The following is a 25,806-nucleotide window of genomic DNA, read 5'->3' on the forward strand; positions in this document are numbered from 1 at the left end:
AGGTCAGGAGAGTTGGCAGGCCAATTGAGCACAGTAATACCATGGTCAGTAAACCATTTAGCAGTGGTTTTGGCACTGTGAGCAGGTGCCAGGTCGTGCTGAAAGACGAAATCTTCATCTCCATAAAGCTTTTCAGCAGATGGAAGCATGAAGTGCTCCAAAATCTCCTGATAGCTAGCTGCATTGACCCTGCCCTTGATAAAACACAGTGGATTAACACCAGCAGCTGACATGGCACCCCAGACCATCACTGACTGTGGGTACTTGACACTGGACTTCAGGCATTTTGGCATTTCCTTCTCCCCAGTCTTCCTCCAGACTCTGGCACCTTGATTTCCGAATGACATGCAAAATTTCCTTTCATCCGAAAAAAATTCTTTGGACCACTGAGCAACAGTCCAGTGCTGCTTCTCTGTAGCCAAAAGTGACTTGACCTGGGGAATGCGGCACCTGAAGCCCGTTTCCTGCACACGCCTGTGCACGGTGGCTCTGGATGTTTCTACTCCAGACTCAGTCCACTGCTTCCGCAGGTCCCCCAAGGTCTGGAATCGGTCCTTCTCCACAATCTTCCTCAGGGTCCGGTCACCTCTTCTCGTTGTGCAGCGTTTTTTGCCACTTTTTCCTTCCCACAGACGTGCCTTGATACAGCACTCTGGGAACAGCCTATTCGTTCAGAAATTTCTTTCTGTATCTTACCCTCTCGCTTGAGGGTGTCAATGATGGCCTTCTGGACAGCAGTCCGGTCGGCAGTCTTACCCATGATTACGGTTTTGAGTAATGAACCAGGCTGGGAGTAGTTAAAAGCCTCAGGAATCTTTTGCAGGTGTTTAGAGTTAATTAGCTGATTCAGATGATTAGGTTAATAGCTCGTTTAGAGAACCTTTTTATGATATGCTAATTTTCAGAGATAGGAATTTTGGGTTTTCATGAGCTGTATGCCAAAATCATCAGTATTAAAACAATAAAAGACCTGAAATATTTCAGTTGGTGTGCAATGAATCTAAAATATATGAAAGTTAAATTTTTATCATTACATTATGGAAAAGTTCATTATTTATCACATATGTTAATTTTTTGAGATGGACCTGTATATATTGTATGGAATGGCAGTCTAGCACAAATAAATAAGCCTTTTCTTCACTCGTACGATCCTAAATAATGGTGCTTTGACTTTATATATATACACATACATACATATAGGCAATTAGATCATAAGCATGCTGACAGCAGTGATTTTGTACTTGCAACTACAGACCTGTCAAGCTTATGTTGGCTCACTTAAATATAAAAAGGTATTGAAGTATATAAAGGCATTACTAAACTTTTTGCTGCTTTAATTTAAAAGCTATATGGCTATAGTTAGGCTGTAACAATTCCATAATAAGAAGCCTACTGCTACCCTCTAGTGGCAAAATTGGTACCAGTTGACAGTGGCAACAACACTAACTATATATTTTTTATAAGGAAAACAAAAAAATGGCATCGGTGTGTTGATAATTTACTATTCATTATATAATTTGCTTTTATTTTTTGTTTATTCATCAACATAATTAAATTACAGCAATTTTAATAAAGACCTTTATTCAGACTTTAAATAGATTTACAAAGCATACCAAAAAGAAAAGTACAAACAAGAAGGGAAAGTGGCCTAAAATATTCCTTTGTGCATATGAATCTGATAAACAGGTTTAAAGAGTCTGTTGGGGTCAAAAACACACCAATGTTTTCCTGAGGAAGATTTTAGGTTCCTAATAAAGAGTCACCACAAAGCTTTAAAAATGAATAAGGATATACAGAATAACAAAACTAAAATACCCTCAAATGTCAAAGAGTAGCTAAATATAGTGAAGAATCAAACTACCTTGCAACCCCATAAAAATCAAAAACAAAACACAAATAAAGACAGGTTTGTTTGTGGGGAAAATGAAACGTGTTAAAGTCCAAAAGGAAAACGAAGTGTAGAATTGTGAACTGTGTTTACAATGCATCAATTTATCAAACGTCTTGCCGAGATCCTCTTCGGAGAAGCTTGTTCAGTCCTTGGCTACAGAAGCAGAATATGATGCATTGTGGTGTAAGAAAGAAGTAGCCCTGAGAATGTGTATTAGCTACTTTTCCCCCCACCCAAGACACCAATACTGTTAAATCACAGAAATTGAGAACCTGAGATCAGGTGCCTTTGAAAGGCAAGTTGTTAATCGAGGGTTAAATATACATGGCTGTTTCACACTGATTGGTTGAACCTATTCTGCCCCCCAAGTCAGACAAAACAAAATGTAAGAAATAAAAAAACAAACCATCAAAACGTCTGGGTTTAGAGTTGACTGCAACTGAAGTACAAAAACAGTTCATTGGGATCAATAACCTCTGCGCAAATCATCTCTTCCCCTTTGTGACATTGGGGACCTCAAGATCTTCAAACAGAAAATATTCCTTTTTGACTTGATTTAAAACCAAACGGAAAACCAAAAAAGTTCGGAAAAGCTTGGGTCGTCAAGAGTCCTCCGTCCCAGAGTCGTCTTCATCATAGCAACAACCCTCACCTTCCTCTTCATCATCCTCGTCTAAATCCTCATCATCATAGTAGTCATCGTAGAATAAGGTGCCCTCGTCGGCAGGGGGGGCGCGGGTACGGACGCAGTACTCCGCCAGTGTGGTGGGAACTTTGACCCCGTCCCGCTCCGCTTCAGCTTTAGTGGCTAAAACCTGCTTCCTGTGAAGACCAAACCACAAAGTTTAGTGGCACCCACAAATCTGATTTGCACGCATGTGTGTACATTTGAAGTGAAAGGGTTTTCGAACCTGATGATCTCTGCATACTCGCGGTCTTTCCCCTTACTGTCCCTCCATTTGCGGTACATGACAGAGGCGTCCACGTTGGCTGGCGAGAAGGTGTTGGGCTCATTCAGCAGCGAGATAACGCTCAATAAGATCGTTCTGAAAGGGAAGCAGATATCAGCTGATTAAATGAAACCACTTACGACCACTTGGCTTAATTATTGACCTCAAGCTGGAAGAGGCATTGCACAAACAATCTCAAGGGAAACTAAAATCTGCTTTAGCATTCAGACAAGCTTTTGATTAAGAATTCATACAAGACAACTATGGAAGCCTCTTTCCGACACAGAATAAAACACTTTAAAAAAATAAATTGCGACTTTCTCTCTCACTTGGGAGTTTTAAATCTCTTTTTCTCATTAAAAACAAAAAAGAATTACCTTAATGTTTTTATTCTGTGACAGAAACAAGCTTCCATACACGAGTCTAAAGGTTATGAGTTTTTTAAAAGAGAAAAAAAAAAAAAGAGAAATGATTGGAGAGTATGCTGTACCTCACATTCTGTGTGGGGTTCCACCTCTCTGAGGGCAGTTCACCACTCTGGGGATCGTCCACTGGTGGGTGCAGTATGGAAATACATACGTCGCCATTCTGAAATAATGTTAGAAGGGGAGGTCAATTTATTTTAATACTTAATTGTGTACAATCTAGTGATTAAAAATTATATTAACTTTTCCAGCCAGAGTTGCCAGTCAAGATTTTGTTGTATGAATATCTGAACATGCAATATATCGAAAGAAAGAATAGGTCCTCTGTTTAATAAATAAATAAATAAAACAAAATGTTTAATTCTAGCTTAATGCATTTTTTTTTTTTTAAATCATCACTTGAAGGTAAAAAAAAAAAAAAAAAGCTGAGAGGCATCAGGGCTAATTACATGGCAAACAAGGTCAATATCACAATCCATAAAATTATTATTATATAAAACATTTCAACTTGACATGAGATCACATTCGGGTAATACATTCTAAAATATTCATTGTAATTCATCTAAATAAACGCGTTTATCTACCAGTACCATAAAAATGACAGTCCAACAGGATGTGTTTATCAAAGGAACCTGAAACGACATGTATAAAGGAGGGACTTCGCCTATCGATAAAAACCAAAGTGCAAGTCTTGAGTGACTCAGTCCTCTGAATGTTTTCTTTTTTTGTCTGCGTTTTTATCAGAAGATTCTGTACTCTTTCAGAAGATGCCTAGTAGCACCCCCTACTGTATAACAGTGAAAATGCAGAAAGCCAGAAAATTCAGTCAATGGCAGGGAGAGAGTTTACATTTTTGTTATTTTTTGGCGTTCAAAGGTCTTGTGACCTAGTCAAATTAAATCAGTGAAATTTCCCATCATTTATAAAAGTAATAAATTATATTACCAGCATTAAAGTGAATTCACAAAGTAAAATTATTATCGTACACATTATTGAAAAGCTGCTTTTAACCATTTTTTTTTATTGTATGAAGTGAAATACAAATAAAAACAATACACAAAAAATAATACATAAAAACAAAAAAGCACTTCGCAATTATGATGGTCAAATTAGGTACATGCCTACATTCATTTATTTTAAACAAAAAGGTAACATTCATTATGAATAAGTCTATTTTTATTTAATAAAATTAATTGAATTCAATAATTCAAAAATGTGTTATTTCAAATCAAAGGCTAATCGGGCTGTAGTTTGATTGGATTTGTGTAGACTAACCTCATAGATGTTGGGATGCCACATCTTGGTGAGGAATCTGAAGGCAGGAGGGGAGTACGGGTAGTCGATGGGGAATTTGATGCGTGCCTGGAAGAAATAACACATTTATTAGGGAACGGATGTAATGGCACATTGTCTTCCAACAATATGCGATGAGCTCACTCAATGGAGCAATATAACACCAACACCCAAGATCTCTAAAGGGTACTGTATAGCTTTGTCATTTAACTGCTAAAAACACCTCCATGACACATTTATGATTGATCTATTTATTAGTTGAGAGGTAAAAACTGCTTGGGTACATTACAAAAATCTCATGCACCAGACCACACATCTCTTTCATAAATCAAGAAGTTCCACCCTTGACATGTTTTCATTTGAGAATATCTGATTTAGCTCAAAGCCTGTTACAAGTTAAGCTACCATCTGCAATGCAGCCTAACAGCATATAAACTGATTTGTGGCAGGGGCTGATAATCCGTCCTAAATTTCGGCAGAAGACTTCAAGCATTTATAAATACTATCAGTTAAAAGCTTGAGCTCTACTTAATGCTTTAAGTGTGTGTTTTACAAGCAGAATTGTTAAGACGAGTATCCAGGTTGGATGCTCGCAACTAGTGCACCCTTCACAGGAAGAGTTCCCCTATAGCAGCAATCTCAAAAACCCTCTTTAGATCCATCATGAACCCTTGACCTACAAGAAACCTAATAGCTTTATGAAAGGGGAAAATCAATTACCACCGGTTCATGGACTATCATTCCAACCTATCATTCCAAGGTCTGAACTTTTGAATTCAGTGATACAATTACACACTGGATCTGTGACATGCATATTCATGTATATCTGAGCATAAACAAACCCTTTATACACACACATACATGGAACACAGATCTTTCACAAGCTGTAGCAAGCTGAGCCTGGTGCCTTTACAATACAGCGGGTGGTGGGCACACATGCGTACGGACCACTTCGCAACCCCCACAGCACACATTTGCTGATTTGGCACGGTCAGCTGGTGTGTGCTTCACAGGGCCAGCTCTGGGAGGGGAAACTGGGGGGTTGGGGGAGCCAGCAACCAACCAACCAACCAACCACACACACACACACACACACACACACACACACACACACACACGTATCAAGTGATACCTGATTCCTGAAACCCAAGTAGCACAGGGCAACTTTCAAGCAAGCAAGCCTATTAAACCTCAAGTAGGGATCCGTGTAAGAAGGTAACGGTATTACGTTTCTCTAGAGGCAGCTTACAGGAGTCCTTCGCCATTGCACATGACCCGACACACAAGAGCTCTTGTGACAGCCTGTGTGCCGAACGTCTCTCTTTAGCTACATTATCTAACAACTAGATAAGAGGACTTAAACTTAAGGCACAGGGATGTGCAAAACTACAGATTTTTGCTTACTAGTCAGTACATAAAGCCCTGTATAATTAGGCTGGGCCATGTATGATTTTTTTCAGTCAGTTTTACAATCTTTGCTTGTGTAACATCTACAGACTATCAGACAGCTATATGATGTATATCATAATACGATTTTGGTACCAAGCAACACATTGAAAGCTCAGAACACAAATGCGACAAACTCTCTGATGCAGCCAGAACCTCAGAGACTAAAGCCCTATTCGGACGGGATTAGATTAACATGGGGACGTGGTGGGGGTATAGTAATTGTACCTCAGGACATCTGTAATATTAATGGCCAATTCGCATGGGATAAGACATCTCAGTAAAACTAGCAGAAGTGGGAGGAGTAACTTGCTTTACGCACCACAGTAACCTCCTTGTCGTCATGTGCGTATGACGTTGCTGTTATCACACGAGCAAACACACAACATGAGCAACTCAAGTCTCCTATATTATAAAACAGTACGGTCCAGTCGAACGCTTCTGATTGGATTATGTTGGTAATAGACACTTTTTTCCTAGAGCCAAAATGCTCTAGGAATGAAAAGAGTGTTGTTTACCCAAGGTCATTTTTACAGACCTTTTTACAGAAGGTAAAAGTCTCGGTTACCTTTATTGACATTGTCCATAATCATTACCGAGATGGCACATTCGGATGGACTAAAAATCACAAAGAACCTCTGGTATTTTACCCCCACGTCCCCATGTTAAACCAATCCTGTCAGAATAAGGCTTAAAGCAATTAAATCGGCTATCTGTGAATGTCACAGTAGCTGACCAAAGACTGCCAATTTGTCCTTTCATTTAGTTGTTGAAATGCAAATTAAAAAAAAATCACCTTCTGTAATTTGTCGGATTAAGATGTACATTGTCAAAAGAAGAAAGAAAAACAAATGCAATGTGTAAACAACAGCATTTGAAAACATGGGGTCGGAGGAGAGAATGTTGACACAAATTCAAACAGAGTGACCAAATTTTTTTGATGAATTGAATAATTTAACTGATTGTAAACTGTGTTAACACAATGTGCATCATAACTGTATCAATCATATTATGCAATTTCTCCCAACCACATTAAAAAACAAAACACAATGTGTCTATGTAACTGAGGCCCTGTTTTCAGCTGATATTAAGATGCATTTCGATCGATCATATCACAAGTAGATGAGGGAGACATACCCGTTTACACCTGGTGTTAATCCATCTCTTTTGTCCACTTTCAACCACTTCTGTCCTGATTTCTTCGAGGGAAGAGTCTATGAGCGGGTAAACATATGGGTTTTTTGTTTTTCAGATCATTGTGCTTGGAACGTTATTCATCTTCACACCAAAGTTAGGTCTTTAGTCAATAAAGTTTCAATCCTGTCTGGATGGTGTGCTTCTTATGATGTTTAGATCGTCAGCAGAAAGTAGATGGCTGTTGGAGAGCATTCAACCACATGAGCATTTTACACTACGAAAGCAATCCAGCATGAATGCATTCGACTACCTTTGGAAGTAGTTGACAGAGGACAAGTCTTTAGTGTCGTTTTTGTGATCTGATCATACAAAATGCATATTAATACCAGGTGTAAACAGGGCCCTGAGATTTTTCATCTCCAGATGCGTCTCCCAAATTCAAGGAAGTGGTTGTTTGCCCTATATCAGAGGTCTTCAACTCTGGTCCTGGGGACCCACTGTCCTGCAGAGTTTAACTCCAACCCTAATTAAATCAGGTGAAGCTATTCAAGCTTACTTGTTGAAAATACACAGGCAGGTGTGCTGAAGGAGGTTGGAAATAAACTTTGCAGGACAGTGGGTCACAGGAGCAGAGTTGAAGACCTGTGCCTTATGACTCCTTAGTTGGTACAACTGAAAACCTACTCTCTGGCTGGATGAGTGTCACAATTCACTGCTTATCGTTTTGAGAACAGCTGATTTAACAGATGTTAAACTTTTTGAACAAGCCAAGTTCAACATTTGGTTTACAAGAGAAACTCAAAAAATTAAACTTAAATATCTCTCTCCTACAATCCTATTTGAGAGGAAATGAGAATCCCACGGATATTGGGCTGGTAGAGGAAATAAACCAGGTCACTGCTGCTCTCCTTGGAGGTAGTTCTCCTACACCATCTCTCTCATAATTTTCTAGTGCCTGATCTCCCAGAGGGCCATAGGTAGGAAGTTGTTCTTTTAACTCCCACTGCTGCGTCACTTGACACCAAAAGCTAGTTAAGAATGAACTAGGGTCCACTCAAAGCAGGTAATTAGCCTAATTAGAAAGCCATAAAGTTTACTGTGAACAACTAGAGCACCTGTTGACTGGGGCTACGTGTACAGTAATCCGGATAGATTTGAAAACGCTTTCCGTTCACACTAGCGTTTCCCAAAAGTTTCTCATCCACACTGAAACGTCAATAAACGCCAAATTCAACTCACTGCGCATGCTTCAAAGCTCACTGAGAAATGCAAATGCAAGTACATTTTATGTCATTCTTGCAGGACTTTGATATGAACTGTGTGAATGGTGAATAGCAAAAATTGAAAAAAAGGGGGGGGAAAACAGCGCAATAGTGGTATAAACATGCAGATCTATTGGTACAACATGTCACATAACTAAACATACGTTATCGTTTTCAAATACTGCCGTCTTCAGTCCACACTACAACGCGAAGACACGTTTTCAAATAGCCGCTTTGGACAGCATTTTCAAAAAACTTTTTTCGTTGCCTTTAAACACCGTCTTAGTTGGGGACGGAAGGCCAAAACAGAGAAAAAAACCTCCTGGTTCAGTGGCAAATCAATAAGCCAACACTTTTAAATTGAATCAATGGGTTATGTTGTAACATGTTTTCAGATTGCTGTAACTCATCAAAATAGGTTTAACAAGTTTCCACTTCAACTCATGTTTTAAACTTCAACTTAAGTTTAATGCAATTGAAGCTGAAATTACTTAAACATCCCAGCAAAATTTTTACAGTGTATGAATCACAGAAAAAGTTAAAGTACTTACATTAAAATAACTTTAATTTTGATAATTAACTGTTTATCATTCATGATCAAATTGTGAATTTATTAACCCATTTATAATTGCTTAATTGACCAAATTTTCTATGACTTAAAAAAAAAAACCTCTCTGTACTTAGTTAACTGTCTATATCAGGCACAGGTATATATTTTACACATTATATGATTTGTAAAAAAAAAACCTTAGTTTATTTAGGTAAGAACGAGCAAAAAATAAGTTAAATCCAACCTAACTGTTCAGACGAACACATAGCATTTTTTTTAATGTGGTTTTAAATATCTAGCTTCACACCCCACATTTCCTGTAGTTTTTCCTGGTAACTGTTTGATATTCAGAAGCATATTTAATGCTAATTCTAGTTTCAAAATTAGTTTCAGACATTCCTCGTTAAAAGAAACAAGTATCAGCTTGTATGCAAAGTGACAAATTCAAATTTGTACAATTTACCTATGGAGCCACATTGAGATCCCATATCTCTAGGATTAAACCATATAGAGCCTTAAAAATGAAGATATATATAGGTTAAGAACCAAAATCTAAAATTATATTAAGATATCTTTAATACTACTTGACTTGCAGGCATGAAAACATTGGGCAAAAAAAGTGCTTTTTCCTTCCTTTCTTAAATGTCACAATTGGCAAACTTTTCTCAAGGTAAGAGGTATGAGTGAAAATTCAAATCTGATTTGGACTGTTTAGCACACATACACACATCTTGAAAGAGTTAAACAGAGTTGTTATTATGGGCTGACTCACTCCAAACACCAGACAACTACAGACACAAAATGAAGCTAGAACAGGCAGTTAGTGTGTCAGTCTCATTTCTGTGACACTTGTCAGGCTGGCGAGGCGAGCAGGTAACATTGGGTAACATGACTCGAGCTGCTAGGCTGAGTCAAGCACGGCCAAACCCAGCTCACATCACCTGCCAAAGGGCCTGGGCGTGTGCATGCTTCAGTGGAGCTCAGAAGCGAACCCTGCTACCTTTCAGCCAAGCGCCACATGTAAGAACTTGAAGCCTGCTTACAGGAATCCCACTCATGAGAACTTAATGACTGTGCCAAATAGGGGTGTCCATGGTTAACCGATTGACCGATTAACCGTTAAAAATTGCGTAACCGAGTGAAACATTTTGCTCGGTTAAGTGGCGTCAATGACGTGCCTTGAATTTAGTTGTAATATATGTTTGCACCCCTAGAGACCGCCAGAGCGCTCCCAGACATTTGTAATATCCACAAGAAGAAGTCATGACCAGCTTTCCAAGCGGGCAATAAAGCGGGCAAAGAAAGCGTGGGAGCACTTTAAAAATGAGAGTGACGGGGCAAAATGCAAGTATTGCAATGCAGTGCTTACTGCATTTTTCAGGCTATAAGTCGCTCCGGAGTATAAGTCGCATCAGTCAAAATATGCGTCATGAAGAGGAAAATAACACACGTCGCACTGGACTAAAAGTCGCATTAGGGCAGAAGCAGAGCGCGAGCCGCGCGCGCTGTTCATAACGGATCAGAAGAAAGAAAGTTTGAAGTGAGAAACTTGTGAATGACTAGAGAAAAGCAGACGTTACTTTAACTGTAATGAAGAAAACAAAAAAGCTAATCGCGGACTGAGAGCAAGATCGATGGCCAGAGCTGAAGGAACGAGTCCACAGATGCTTGAACTCTCTGCCGGGAGAGGCTCAGTCAAACTAGAGTCAACAGCGAGTCAAACGCTGAGTCTGTGTGAATCGTTCTCGGCTGCATATTTTACTAACGTTACATGCTCTAATCGTGCAGGCGCCCTCGCGGCCACTCGCATTGCTCGTGAACTGGAGCGCATCTCATCCTAATTTAACGAAACTCAGCGTACGCCTCGCAGACATGAAATAGATCTTGAAATGTCTTTTAACAATTTAAAACGAAAAGAAATAGGCTACTCTCTGATTGTGTAATCCATGATGTGCATTTCTCTCTATAGGCGCGTTCACTACGGAGATGGTGGTCGTCAAATTAATAAGATAAAAATAACCCTGACGCACACTATGGTTAACCGAGTATTAACCGCTAAGGGCCTCGGTTAACGGTTAATGAAAAACTTGAAAACGTGCAGCCCTAGTGCCAAACCTCTCTTAGCTGGAAAAAGTCGAGCTCGATAAAGTGTGATGCTAGGGTGGCCGGCATAACTAAAATCTAAGGCACTTTTGATAAATGAGGGCCAGTGTCACTACATCATGGACATAACTAAATTAGCTAGCTTAAGCAAAATATTTTTTTAACAGGACGGTGAACCAAAGTCTGGAAAACCTGTCCTTAACCTCTTCATGGGCATTTTGATTTCAGTTATTTAGCCTGATATTGTGATGCATCATTATAGGATTGACTAGCAATCTATTGATTACTGCAGAATTGCTGTATCGTGATGTTATCGGTATCGTATCGTGAGATACCCTGTGATTCCCACCCAAGCATGTTCTATAGTAATAGGGCAAGTTTTTACAAATAAATGAACTACATTACTTGACTGATAATTAGTATTAAATCAACTACTTATTTTACATTTGTTGCCATTATAGACAGACAGAACAACATACTTCTCGTATAGTCACATTTCTCTTGAACTTATGTTTTCAACATCTAGCAACAGGGTGCCTCAGGGCTCGGTGCTTGGACCGCTTCTCTTCTCCATCTACATGTCATCACTAGGCTCTGTCATTCAGAAACATGATTTTTCCAACCACTGCTACACTGATGACACAAATCTACCTCTCGTTCCAGCCCGATGATCCGTCAGTAGCTTCTCACATTTCTGCCTGCCTGACAGACATTTCTTTCTGGATGATGGCCCAACACCACCTTCAACTTAAACCTAGACAGAACTGCTCGTGGTCTCAGCCAACCCAAACCTTTATCACAACTTCTCCACTCAGCTTGGTTAGTCAACCAGAACTCCATCCATGAGACTGGAAGTTGTGATTGATGATCAGTTAAACTAAACAGACCACATTGCCTATAGAGTAGTGCAGGTATGACGTCCCTTTAGCCCCTTTCACACTGCACGTCGGACCCGCAATATTCCCGGAACATTGCCGGGTCGCCTTCTGTGTGAAAGCAACCACGTCCCGGGATTGATTACCGAATTCGACCCGGGTCGGGGACCTAATAATATTGCGGTATTCGACCCGGGACGAGCGCTGTGTGAACAAAAGCCGAAACTAATGCCGCAACGTGTACGTAGTTATCGTGCGACTCCTAGAGCTTGTTTTTTCAATAATACAACCCTGCAGTGCCAGAAGAGCTAGTCGGTGTTTTAAACGCAGAGAGTGTTCGTATACAAAAGAAACTCAAATTAAACAAGCAGAAATGTGCGCAAACTGGACACAAGTCGAGACCACAGAGCTCCTTACTATCCGCGCTGAAGCTGAGATCGCTCGCCATTATACGTCACATCAGGATGTCACGTGTCAACTCGACCCGGGACCGTTACGGGTTGTGTGTGAAAAGTGCACATATTACGGTATTTCGCTGGCAGTGTGAATGGACCAAATCTAGCGACCCGGGAACAAATGCCAGGTCGCATTATCCGTGTATTTGCCGAAATTGCAGTGTGAAAGGAGCTTTTGTAAGCCAACTGGCAGTTAGCATCTTACCGGTTCCCTCAACAAAAACCCAATAGGATTTTCCCATAGGCTTTTGGATTAATTGCTAAAAAAAAACAAGCTCTGTGAACAAACAAGGGTTTATGAAAGTTGCACGTTTTGTCCATTAAATCAATCATCACAGATGAGCACAACTTATATGAATTTTGAAGTCTAAATGCATTTGCCAGAACTAAAAAGCTAAAGGTAGGCTATAAACGAACTACACTACGGTTGCTTGACTTCACTAAGCTTCCGACAACCCTTTCAGTTATCATCTAAAACTTTTTCCCAGAACGCTTGAATTAGAATAGTTTATAAGAGCACAATTATGAGCATAATGAGGCTGTAAAAGCAGACTGAGCTTATCTGTTCAGCATGATTAATCTCCCGGCAGTCTTTGTAGTCCAAAATAGCAACTTTTTAGCAACCGTAATGACGGTAAAAGCTTCATAAAAATATATTTTTTAAAAATAATAAAAATAAAAATTCACGAGTGGGGCAATACTGATGGCATAACATTGACCACCTCCCTAATATTATATCACTTTTGCTACCAAAACATCTCTGACCCATGGAGGCATGGACACAATAGACCCCTGAAGGTGTGCTGTGGTATCTTGCACCGAATGTTAGCAGCAGATCCTTTAAGTCTTGTAAGTTGCGAGACGGGGCCAGGGTCTGCAACAATGCTTAGGTGGTATGTGTCAAAGTAACAGTTACATGGATGGCAGGACCCAAGGTTTCCCAGTCGAATATTGGCCAAAGCGTCACACCGCACCCGCTGGCTTACCTTCCTCCAATAGTGCATCCTGGTGCCATGTGTTCCCCAGGTAAGCGACGCACACGCACCATCCACGTGATGTAAAAGAAAAACGTGATTCATCAGACCAGGCCACCTTCTTCCATTGTTCTGTGGTTCAGTTCTGATGCTCAAGTGCCCAATGTTGGTGCTTTTGGTGGTGGACAGGGGTCAGCAGTGGCACACTGACTGGTCTGCGGTTATGCAGCCCCATACGCAACAAACTGTGTATTCTGACACCTTTCTATCAGAACCAGCATTAACTTCTAGAGTAATCTGATCTACCATAGCTCGTTTGTTTGATCGGACCAACACAGGTCAGCCTTCGCTCCCCACGTGCATCAATAAGCCTTGGCCACCCAAACCATGACCCTGTTCACCACTGTTCCTTCCTTCGACTACTTTTGATAGATACGGACCACTGCAGACCAGGAACACCCCACAAGAGCTGCAGTTTTGGAGATGCTCTGACCCAGTCCTCTAGCAATCACAATTTGGCCCTTGTCAAACTTGCTCAAATTCTTAAGCTTGCCCGTTTTTCCTGCTTCTAACACAAACTTTGAGGACAAAATGTTAACTTGCTGCCTAATATATCCAACCCACTAACAAGTGCCATGATGGAGAAAATCAATGTTATTCACTTCACCCGTCATAATGTTATGCCTGATCGGTGTATTCTATGTGGTAGAGTAAAATGTGAAAGTGTCTTTGAGCTTGTGTTAATCACAGACCTTCCTTCAGCCATTTAACTAAAAATCCCATTGACTTTAGGATGAAACCAACTGAACTGGAAGTGCTAAAATGCTAACTTGCTTCGGCCTACAAAGTTGTTATACCTGCACCAATCTATTGCTCTCCTCATTTGTAAGTCACAAATAATTTCTTAACTAAGCCTATAGTTTTGTTGTGAACAATCATTGTGTAAAAAAACAAACTACAGCATAAAGGTCTATTTAATTAAACAACGAAAAACAAATGCAGAAGGGAAACCTGTCTGTTTCTGATGGGGTAGTAGTGTGCAGGATGTCATGGTTACTCATCTCTTCCTGTTGGAAGAGATGCAAAGAAGGTCCCAGGGCTGACCTGCTTCCTTCCTCCGCGCCAACAAACAGACACAGTTTTCCACATCAGTGAAGGAAAACAACAGGACTGAATTGAATGTTCACATTAACGTTTAGACGACAAGAAAAGGAGACTAAACTGGCATAACAAATGTGTTTCTGGTTTCAGGCTGTAGGCAATGCGCCCAGCCGGTCGGTGGCCACTTGCTAATGGCATGACAGAGTGTGGAGGTTGGTTGGCCAACATGCAAGCCAGCAGACATTGCTATGAAGCAAGGCTAAATATAACTCTACCATTGTTGCAGTCTGCCAGAGTGACTTTGCTGGGACACAGGAGAAGCTATTTAGGAGTTTTAGGTTAAAGTAATTTGTACAGTTTGGGTTGATGTGTTTCTCTTTACTTCATCATAAGGATTTCAAAACAAAAAGCGTTGCAAATAATTTGATTCAATTTATGGACTCGCATGTGTTATGGACGCTATTGACAGATGAAGCAATAAATATGACTGATGTTTTCCTGTTGACAGACAAATGCTCAACATGTAGAACACTAATATGGCGACATGTCAACATGTAAAACAAAAAATGAAGCCAAAGATGTAGTCAATTAGGGTGATAGGTTGTTTCTGAAAAAACATTTTACGGTCCATTTTGAGGAAACGTTTTTTGTGGTTTATCATCTTTGAAAAAAAGAAGAAGAAAAAAAGAACCGCATACTATGAACTTTAAACTAAACTTAAAATAAATTAAAAAAAACACACTCAGATAACTTTTAGTTGTCGTTCAAGAGAGCTGTGTGTAAAAAGTAACTGATGGTTATTCTAAAGAACAATAAGGAACCATGTTGGACGAATAGAACGCTGGCATTTTAAAAGTAGAACGCCGAACCTCTGATTTAAAGTGACAGTACAGCGAAAATTCTATTATCACCCACGTTCGTTCTTTCTTCCGCGGAACACAAAAGGACACAGTGACAGCCCCAGTCACACATTTCATTTTGTGTTCCACGAAAGACAGAAAGTCAAACAGGTTTGGGAACAACAAAACGTCAGTTCTTAAAGAGAAAATGGGGCAAATAAACATACATCAGAGGTCATAAACAACAATGGTAACAGTTAATAAAACAAAGAGTCACCCTCGTATTCAATTACTTATAACCGAGTCAACCATCACTCACCTTAAAATAACCCCCCTCATAGTGCGTGTTAGGGGGTCCGAAAATCGCGACTTCCCAGTTGTACAAGTCTGACTCGTCGACTAAAGTTATTTTGAAGCCTTCAACGGGCTCGTCCTGGAGACTTTTCAGCTCCAGCATTAAAGCCTTTTGTGAACTCGCAACATGGTGGTGTCTATGCTGAGCCATATTCCAAAAACAAACGATGAGGCATCCAAAATAACCCCACAAACGAGTTTGATACGTCCGTTTCGCTTAGTAGCCGTACACGCTGATGTCGAGCGAACAAACCCGAGATAAATCACTCGATGACAATTTTCGCTTAGCGAGTACCAGCCCCAGCGGATTTGCTGTTAGCGTCGGGCATTTGAAGTCCCACGTTAAGCACCTGCCGTCGATATTATATGTGTTAAACTAATCAAGCGTTCCGCTAGTAAACAAACATGCAATACGGGGCAGCTTATTCACGAGTCTCGCGCCCTCCCCCCGCGTCACGGTGCCAGCAGCTGTAGACCACGTCCTCTTAATACGCCTACTGCAACCAATGGAGGAGGGCATGTCGAGTAGCTTAACCCCACGAGCAAAACACAACGGAAGTTAATATTTTAACAATGCTTAAATATATACTGCATTATCGATAATACGGTAAATATTAACGAAACATGTAAAAAAAAAAAAAAAAAACACTAAATTTGAAACATTATTGAATCTATCTATCTATCTATCTATCTATCTATCTATCTATCTATAGTATACTATATAATTTTGACTCACACTATAAAAAAACAGATATTGCATAAATTGAGTTAATCAATCCAATAAAACAGGTTATATTTTGTAAACTTCTAATGAATAGTTAAAACGTTACAGTAAACAACCAGATCCATAAAACAGGAAACTAATGTGCTCTTAGCAAAAGGCATGGTTACACGCAAAAGTATTTCAATGTTGTTCAGATGCTAAATATTAACACTTAATGAAGAAGAAAAAAAGATTCACACACGATTGGAAACATAAAACATCTGCAATTGTTCAAACAGAGGCAAACATTTGTTCTACATGTACATGTATGAATTTATTGGTACACACAATAAACTATAGCATCCTTCTCCAACTCTTGGATGGACCTCTCAAGAACGTTGCTTGCACATTATTGGTCATTCTTTTTGCTCATTTATTCATCTTAAAACATTATATTACATCATACAGTCGGAAAATACATATGAAGGAGTTGGACAATACCTTCAAACGAAGAGCAATGAGAGTATATTTAATGAAAGCCAAATCCAGCAATATCTGCACTATAACTTGCCAGAGGGAAAACCGTATTAGATTAGCTGGGCCACTTCACTTGAAAATCACATTTAACGGCTAAGTATTCATATCTAATGGACCCCCTAAATCCCCCCCAAACCCCCTCTATTTAGATATATATAATCTATATATATATATAATAATTTAATGCAAAATGCAATTTTTTAAAAAACATTCCGGGACATTTTTTTTTTTAATTTATGTACTCATAACAAATAAAAATACATTTTACCATCAAAAGGTATAGTATGGTGAAGCCAACTTTTACGTAAAAAAAAAAAAAAAGTTAACTAGAAAATAATTGCGACATTAAAGGAATGATAGGGGGAATTTTCTATGCAAGTGTTCATGTATTATTCAAAACCAAAAAAGTAGGCAAAAGTTTACATTCCTACCCATGCAAGTTAAAAATTTCAATGTGACTTGTAGCACATAATTCAGTCTTAAGTTGTTATACCAGAAACATTCTATTGAAGTCACTTCTTGTTGATGATCTCGCTCGTACAGTGGAAAACACTTTCGTGAGCAGATAACCACTACTTTGGTTGCGTCCTTACAACCGAGCGCTACAGCGTGCTGGATCAGACAGTTAAACAGAGGAATTACTTACAGCATGTGCCTGAATTAGTACATTAGAGTGGAAAAAAAGGCATTTAACAGCATATTAAAAAAAAGTGAATCATTGTAATCTGCAAATGTACAAGACGGCAGTTCTAAGACAGGATGATGTCGAAGAGGCATTAGATAGATCCGAGACAGAGGAAAAGCGCATTTAAGTTTTTAGGCTCCCTTATTTTCTTAAAGACAAGTTTTAGAAACACAAGGGATGACTTTGATATAATACTGTCCAGAAATATGAGATACTGTCCATGTGTTAAATGGCATCTTTGAGGTTAGCGCTATCAGAATTTTCTTTCAAAGAGTATTTCAGTTCGCAACAAACAAAAATGGAAATCAATGGGGCAAGTGTAGTTATATGCCCATTGACTTCCATTGAGTACGCAACTGCATTTTTGGTCTGTTTTTTCATAAACTGAAGTACAAATCAAAATTATTCTGAGGTAAACAAGCAACCTAGAGATTTCATCCTGACGGAGATCATTAACTGGAACATAAAGTACAGGAATAACTACATTATATCGGATTTGAGAGACATCATATTGTTCATTTTGCCACTTGTATTAACCGCCATTATCCTGAGCAAAAGTTTGTTGGTGTGCAGTTGTATTAATTATATGCTACTGTAGTTAACAGGGTAGTTTTAGGACATTAGGACGCAAATAGTAGTGGGCCATCACATGGGATTGCAAGTATAAACGTGGTCTCGAACGCAACCCTGTGTACCTATAAGTCTTAACGAAATGTACAACTGCACTTGTGAGGCTCGGAGTGACATTAGTGCTCAGAGGCAGTTTGGGTGTTTCTGGTCTTCGAAAAAGCAACACAAACCTTGTAGGGAGCAGACAAGCTGATGTTTAATGCAGAGAAAGGCGCTGATGGAGGTCAGGACAGAAACAAAACTCAACAAACAACACAAAGCAAAACGTTTAAAAAAAGAAAAAGCACACAACTCAAGCGTCGACGACAACAAAAAATCCAGTTCTCAATCAAGATGAATGTCATGGACCGTTAAGACAATGGAAATAGCGTCAGAGAGACGAAGGATGCAGGATGAAGTGTGAGATCAGACACACAGTCAAGGAGGGGAAACAAAGGCAAGAGACGGGCTTAAAAGAAGAACAGGGAACAACCGACCCAATAAATACAAAGGTTCAGAGGAGGGACACAAGTCTCAGAGCAGGATATATGATTCTGAGCGTGTGGGGGTTCAGGGGGTTTCTGGGCGGTGAGGGGTCACAATCAGCACTTCGAGAAGGTCTGCTTGATTTCGTCCAGCACATTCCCCAGCAGCGATGGCTCGTCGCACTTGGCGTCGATGGAGACGGTCTGATCGGACTGGAAGAGAGAGAGACGAGAGGGTTAGCATGATGAACCTGAACACTTTTTTTAATTAGGCACCATCCTAAAGTACTAAAATAATGCGTTGGTCGAAACATAATCAAGTTTCAAGAGGCCCACTCACGGTTTTGACCAGCAAACAGACGTGGTGACCCTGGATCGACCTGCTGTACATGGAGGCGCAGGAGTCAATCCTCTCCACAACTGTGAAAACAGAAAATAAGAGAACAAAAGATTTAAGTTTTTTTTTATATTTTTAAACATATTACAGGCTTCTTTGTGAAGTCAGCGCACCGGAGAAGTGATGGTGGAAGCAGATCCTGGCCAGCAGGTGGTGGAAGGGCATGTTGACCCCCTCTAGCCGTAGAGAGGTGCCCTTCAGGTCGCCCGACTCCAGAAGCTTAGCATATGCGTCACTGACAACACAAGATACAAACATTCAGATGCATGAAATTACTCAGTACAACAAGATTACTTATTTAGTTCTAACCAATTAACAACAGCCCTAACAAATGTATATCACTGACCACTTTTTAGGTACAACTGTTCAACTACTTGTTAACTCAAATATCTAATCAGCCAATCACATGGCAGCAACTCAATGTATTTAGGCACATAGACATGGTTAAGACAATCTACTGAGTTCAAATTCAAGTTCAAACAGAGCATGAGAATTGGGAGGAAAGGTGATTTCAGTAGCTTCGAACATGGCATGGTTGTTGATGCCAGATGGGCTGGTTTGAGTATTTCAGAAACTGCTGATCTATTGGGATTTTCATGCACAACCATCTCAAGGGTTTACAGAAAATAGTCAGAAAAAGAGAACATATCCAGTGAGGGGCAAATCTGTGATTAGTGAAAATGCCTTGTTGATGCCTGAGGTCAGAGGAGAATGGCCAGACTGGTTCCAGCTGATAGAAAGGCAACAGTAACTCAAATAACCACTTGCTACAAGTACAACCAAGATCAACAAAAGCATCTCTGAACACACAACACGTCCAACTTTGAAGCAGATGGACTACAGAAGAAGACACACTGGTACCACTCCTGTCAGCAAGAATAGGAACTGAGGCTATAATGGGTTCACCAACACTGGACAATAGAAGATTGGAAAAATGTTTTCTGGTCTGATGGGCATCGATTTCTGATGCAAAATTCAGATCGTAGGGTCAGAATTTGATGTAAACAACATGAAGTATGGATCCATCGTACCATTCTGTATCAACGCTTCAGGCTGATGGTGGTGTAATAGTGTGGGGGAAATTGTTTTGGCACACTCTGAGCCTCTTAATACCAAATGAGCATTGTTTAAACGCCACAGCGTTATTTATTGTTGCTGCCCATGTCCATCCCTTTATGGCCACATTGTAGCATCTTCTAATGAAGGCCAAGTCAACGCCTCAAACTCATTGTTGTGCTCCTCAAACTGTAAAAGAAAACGTGATTCATCAGACTGGGCCACCTTCTTCTATTGCTCCATGGTCCAGATCTGATGCTCACATGCGATGTATCAATGTTGGTGGTGGACAGGGGTCAGTATGGGCACCCTGACTGGTCTGCGGTTATGCAGCCCCATACGCAACAAACTGCGATGCACTGTGTATTCAAACACCTTTCTAACAGACCCAGCATTGACTTCTAGAGCAATTTGAGCTACAGTAGCTCGCCTGTTTGATTGGACCATTTGGGCAAGACTGTGCTCCTCACGTGCATCAATAAGCCTTGGCTACCCATCACCCGTCACCGGTTCACCACTGTTCCTTTCTTGGACCCCTTTTGATAGATACGGACCACTGCAGACCGGGAACACCCCAAAAGAGCTGCAGTTTTGGAGATGCTCTGACCCAGTCGTCTAGCCAGCACAATTTAGCCCTTGTCTTACTCGCTCAAATCTCACCAATTTTTCCCGCTTTTAACACATTAAATTTGAGGCCAAAAATGTTCACTTGCTGCCTAATATATCCCACCCACTAATAGCTGCCGTGATGAAGAGATAATCAGTGTTGTTCACTTCACCGGTCATAATAGTATGTCTGATCAGTGTATATATGAAATTAGATAAAACAGTATCCATATAAATATACATTTACACATATATAGGGCGTTAAAAATAAAATAGTATTCATAAACAGAGCACTTTATATACTATATATAACAGTGTATATATAATTAGATACATACATAAAACAATGTATATATCTATATATTTATATAACGATAGAGCGATATATATGAAAAACAACACTATATGTAAACACATCACTGTGTTATACATAAACAGAGCACTCCAAATGTGTATACAGAGGTCAATTGAAGGTAACGTGTTCCTCACCTGTAGCAGGGAGTGGTGATCAGGTATGATGTGCATGTAAAGTGCAGTTTGAAGTCCAGTTTCTCATGAGTAGAGGATTCTTCAGACTACGCCAGAAAACAATTAATATGCACCTGAACAATACTAAAACACACTTCATGGAAATGTATGCGTTTTCGTGTGTATATGGGAGTTTCTTACCTTAACTATAAAGGTGAGGGTTCCCTTTAGTTTCTGAGGCATGACGATACTCTGCACTGAGAACACGAAGCGAGCCTCATTGGAAACCCCTGGAAAAAAGACCAAACACATGAGTAAATTCTGCCTAGTCAATGGCACTTTCAGGAGTATCACTATTCTGACCTGGTGGCAGTTGGAAGGGGACGGTGAGGCCATCGTGAGGTCCGGCTCCCTCTGGCCGCTGCAGTTTGGAGTTGAGGGAATCAAGCACATTGAACTCCATTGACTTAAGGAAGCTGTCGCACTTGTTCTCAAAGATGACCGACACCACAACTTTGCTCTCATCCTGATGGTTGCCCTGGATATCATACACCTGCAAAAAGGGAAGATTAATCAGTAGGAAAAAATAAAGCCAAAACAAGCAGATCATGCCAACACACGCAACACTTGGATCTCAGCGGTTAAATAAGGCCAGAAGAAATGGAGGAGTATGACAAGCCCCAAAATCTGATTAAAAGAGTTAAATGTCTTAGGTATCATCACCTAAAACAAGGGAACATTTAAAAACTGATGCTTAAAGTCAGAGCTCAAAGGCGACTGCATAGTCTTACAGCACTCAACAGACTTTAGTCATAGTAGACGCCATATTTATTTTGACAAAAGAAAACAAGGCTGTGAGGGATGGAGTAATATATAAGTGTACATATATTTTAATTTTACTTGAGTTGTGAGCTTGAAATGATACAATGTCTTCCTATTGCATCGTCTTCAACGGCTGCACAAAAAAACAAATGTGACTAGTTTATTAAGATTCATGTTTTATAAATATCAGGTCTTCTGAATAGGTAATTTTAATGAACTGCCAAAAAACATGAATTTAAGAGTAATTACTGATTTTTTAAATTTATTTACAAATTATATAATTATACAATTATATAAATCAGGGCTTCAGACTAACATTTGAAAGCAGTGGCACCAGTGCTGGAGGAAAATTTATAATAAAGTTATTTTAATAATTCTATTAATATAAATAAATACAATGACTATTGTTTTGTTAATAAGTGCAATTACTAATCATATTACTTTGTTTCTTTGGAAATGTAACAGTGAAGCACTAAGCTTGAACTGATGTACAGATAACATTAACTTTTATTAACAACAGTAGTTGAAAAAAAGAAAGAAAATTGAAATATTCTACTTTTATTTAAGTACAATTGTTCTTCTATAGTCTCAAATTGAACTGACAAACAGATTCAGTGATAGTAAAAGGAGCACTCTACTTATTTTCTGTGAAGAAAAAGTTTTGGTTTTTCATGAGACTTTCTGACTTCCTACTTTTTTTCTCCGTATATTTGGAAAGTGGCGTGAAGATGGCTAAGTCAAATAAGTGCTCCTCTGCTGCCAACTACTGGTTATAGTGGTAATTTCTCCTTTTTAAATAAAAGCGCTTATTTGCCACAAAGTGTTAGTTTTCCGACACTTTAAACTTTTAATGTTAAAAATCATCACATTTATAACATTAATAAATACAATAAATAACATTAAAATTGGATACTATTTAGAGCTTTGAAGGGCTGGAAAAAGTGTGAAGTGTGAAAAACTTTTTTAAAGCTGTTTTTAAAAACTTTTGTCCATCAATTTGTATATTCTCACATGTCAGGGTGGCACAACTGCAAACATGTCTCTTTTCTTGTATTATGAATTGACATGGTAATAACAGTAAATATGATAATGCATCATCTAGAGCAGCCAAGCTGATCCTTGTGGAGTGAGAAGGTTTGATGATCTCTCAAATACTGGTAAAAACTAAGTATGGGTAGGTTTGTACACTTCCCATGTCAACTACAGTATTGTAAAAATTAGGGCTGCACGTTTTCAAGTTTTTCATTAACCGTTAACCGAGGCCCTTAGCGGTTAATACTCGGTTAACCATAGTGTGCGTCAGGGTTATTTTTAGCTTATTAATTTGACTACCACCATCTCCGTAGTGAACGCGCCTATAGAGAGAAATGCACATCATGGATTACACAATCAGAGAGTAGCCTATTTCTTTTCGTTTTAAATTGTTAAAAGACATTTCAAGTTTCTTAAGATCTATTTCATGTCTGCGAGGCGTACGCTGAGTTTCGTTAAATTAGGATGAGATGCGCTCCAGTTCACGAGCAATGCGAGTGGCCGCCTGCACGATTAGAGCATGTAACGTTAGTAAAATATGCAGCCGAGAATGATTCACACAGACAGCGTTTGACTCGCGCGGCTGATGAGCCTCTCCCGGCAGAGAGTTCAAGCATCTGTGGACTCGTCCCTTCAGCTCTGGCCATCTTGCTCTCAGTCCGCGATCAGCTTTTTTGTTTTCTTCATTACAGTTAAAGTAACGTCTGCTTTTCTCTAGTCATTCACAAGTTTCTCACTTCAAACTTTCTTTCTTCTGATCCGTTATGCACAGCGCGCGCGGCTCCCGCTCTGCTTCTGCCCTAATGCGACTTTTAGTCCAGTGCGACGTATGTTATTTTCCTCTTCATGACGCATATTTTGACTGATGCGAGTCATACTCCGGAGCAACTTATAGCCTGAAAAATGCGGTAAGCACTGCATTGCAATACTTGCATTTCGCCCCGTCACTCTCATTTTTAAAGTGCTCCCACGCTGTCTTTGCCCGCTTAGAAAGCTGGTCATGACTTCTTCTTGTGGATACTACCCTGACCCTATGGATACTACAAATGTCTGGGAGCGCTCTGGCGGTCTCTAGGGGTGCAAACATATATTACAACTAAATTCAAGGCACGTCATTGACGCCACTTAACCGAGCAAAATGTTTCACTCGGTTACGCAATTTTTAACGGTTAATCGGTCAATCGGTTAACCATGGACACCCCTGGTAAAAATGTATTTAAACACTTGAAATATTATTTAACAACAAACTTGTTTAAACGCATTGCTCATGATTAAAAAATATGCATTACATCAGTTTTTGAATTGATAAAAAAAAACACCTTTTTGAAGCTTTATTTGTCAATGACCCATATATGTATATACAAACATACACAATAAACACATACAAAATAGAGCGTATAAATACATAAATAAGTGTATATATCTATATATTTATTTATAGATAGAGTGCTATATATAAAAGTGGTAAAATGTCTGAATAAATAAGATAAACAACAAAAATAAATGTTATCGGTGTTAGATGGACCTCTTCACCTTGTTTTTGTTTGTATATGGTGTCTATTGTGCCTAAAGTCTGTATCACAGCAAGTTAGTTACAATAACCGTAGTTCTGTTGCGATGGTTACCTGATCAGCATCGTCCTTCATCTTAAAAAAACGGATGCAGAGACACATGGAACAATACATCATTCATAGACTAGAGACCAGAATCACTTAAAGCAATGAGTCACTTTAGTAAAACCAACAGCCGTGTCTCAGGATCGTAAGATCTCAATTATGGCATGAGCTTCATGCAGGTGTAAGGCATTAACAGACTGAGTCATCTCCAAATCACACTCACCATCTTGATGTAGGAGTTCTCGGCCAGCAGAGAGTAGTTGGACATGGGCTGAAACGAGATGAGGGTTTGATAAGTACCAGATGAAGTGCATTTACAAAGCATTTAATGACACAGGGTGGCCTTGTGTGATTGGCTGGATGGATAGATACTGACTGGCAGAGGCTCCTCATCCTCCACTGTGCCATTCTGCACCGAATCCTCCCCGCCTCCGTCACTGTGATGGTGATGATGGTGGTGATGGTGGTGTCGCTTCTTCTTTTTCTTCTCCTTCTCCTCCTTTTCTTTCTTCTGCTTCTTCTTCTTGTGTTTAGATGATTTCTAAAAAGGAAACAAATAGACAATTGCCTTAGTGATTTTAATAGAACATAATTTTGTAGCATAGTGGGCTGTAGAAAGTGTTTTTCTGACAATTTTTCTAAATCTCTTGATCTAAACCAACCAGATGCCAGATGACCATTACCATTCCTAGCCTAAAAGTATTTACAAACTAGGGATGCACCGAATCCAGATTTTTGAGGTTTGGCCGAATACCGAATCCACTGGTTAAGATTCTGCCGAATCCGAAACCGAACTCCCATCCTCAGTCCTTTATCACAGTAAACTAGCCTGACAAGCCAGACCCACATCAAGATGTTTGGTCTGGAAACTCACCATAGACAGGGCTCAATCCGAGGGGCGGGATAAACGGTTGTCTTTCAAACTCCCTCTGCACACGATAGGATAGCGCTACACCAACCAGAGCAACGAAGGTGAAGCAGAGCTCGCTGACTGATTAAACATTCGCCATATCCGGTCGGCTAAACTCCGAACACATCTTCCCTTTTTAAGAATGACTTCAGTGCCGCTCTTTGTTCTTTTCTCAGAGAAAAGCTTAACTCCAAGTCTTCCAGAGTCGCGGTCAGAGCTGATTCA

At 39.7% G+C, this 25,806-nt stretch overlaps 2 protein-coding genes across 4 annotated transcripts in view; both read right to left on the reverse strand.

Annotated features, from left to right (window-relative positions):
- Positions 1 to 2,023: 2,023 nt before the first annotated feature.
- On the reverse strand, positions 2,024 to 16,125 carry cdc34a (cell division cycle 34 homolog (S. cerevisiae) a). Its single transcript, XM_067416019.1, has 5 exons — positions 15,621 to 16,125; positions 4,542 to 4,628; positions 3,332 to 3,429; positions 2,803 to 2,937; positions 2,024 to 2,713 (listed from the first exon to the last, which is right to left on the reverse strand). The coding sequence occupies exons 1-5, from the start codon at positions 15,804 to 15,806 to the stop codon at positions 2,494 to 2,496; spliced, it is 726 nt and encodes a 241-aa protein (XP_067272120.1). The 5' UTR covers positions 15,807 to 16,125; the 3' UTR covers positions 2,024 to 2,493.
- Positions 16,126 to 16,767: 642 nt separating this feature from the next.
- Positions 16,768 to 25,806, reverse strand: part of ap3d1 (adaptor related protein complex 3 subunit delta 1) — a 41,792-nt gene continuing 32,753 nt past the window's right edge. For all 3 annotated transcript variants that reach the window (XM_067416022.1, XM_067416020.1, XM_067416021.1), the window contains 8 exons: positions 25,048 to 25,212; positions 24,895 to 24,942; positions 21,565 to 21,754; positions 21,403 to 21,491; positions 21,223 to 21,308; positions 19,185 to 19,306; positions 19,015 to 19,094; positions 16,768 to 18,887 (listed from right to left, as the gene is read on the reverse strand). In XM_067416022.1, the coding sequence (XP_067272123.1) occupies positions 18,792 to 18,887; positions 19,015 to 19,094; positions 19,185 to 19,306; positions 21,223 to 21,308; positions 21,403 to 21,491; positions 21,565 to 21,754; positions 24,895 to 24,942; positions 25,048 to 25,212 (876 nt within the window). In that variant the 3' untranslated portion in view covers positions 16,768 to 18,791. The remainder of the gene's footprint in view (positions 18,888 to 19,014; positions 19,095 to 19,184; positions 19,307 to 21,222; positions 21,309 to 21,402; positions 21,492 to 21,564; positions 21,755 to 24,894; positions 24,943 to 25,047; positions 25,213 to 25,806) is intronic.

Source organism: Pseudorasbora parva, chromosome 14 (assembly GCF_024679245.1).
Source record: "Pseudorasbora parva isolate DD20220531a chromosome 14, ASM2467924v1, whole genome shotgun sequence".
Lineage (NCBI taxonomy): Eukaryota > Metazoa > Chordata > Actinopteri > Cypriniformes > Gobionidae > Pseudorasbora > Pseudorasbora parva.

Bases quoted from the DNA above. Each gene is read 5' to 3' on its own strand.
- cdc34a (XM_067416019.1), bottom strand. From the start codon at position 15,806: ATGGCTCAGCATAGACACCACCATGTTGCGAGTTCACAAAAGGCTTTA. The intron at 4,629-15,620 runs GTGAGTGATGGT...TATTTCTTCCAG, and splicing joins ATGAGGGGGGTTATTTTAAG to GCACGCATCAAATTCCCCAT. The intron at 3,430-4,541 runs GTTAGTCTACAC...ACATTATTTCAG, and splicing joins GGCATCCCAACATCTATGAG to AATGGCGACGTATGTATTTC.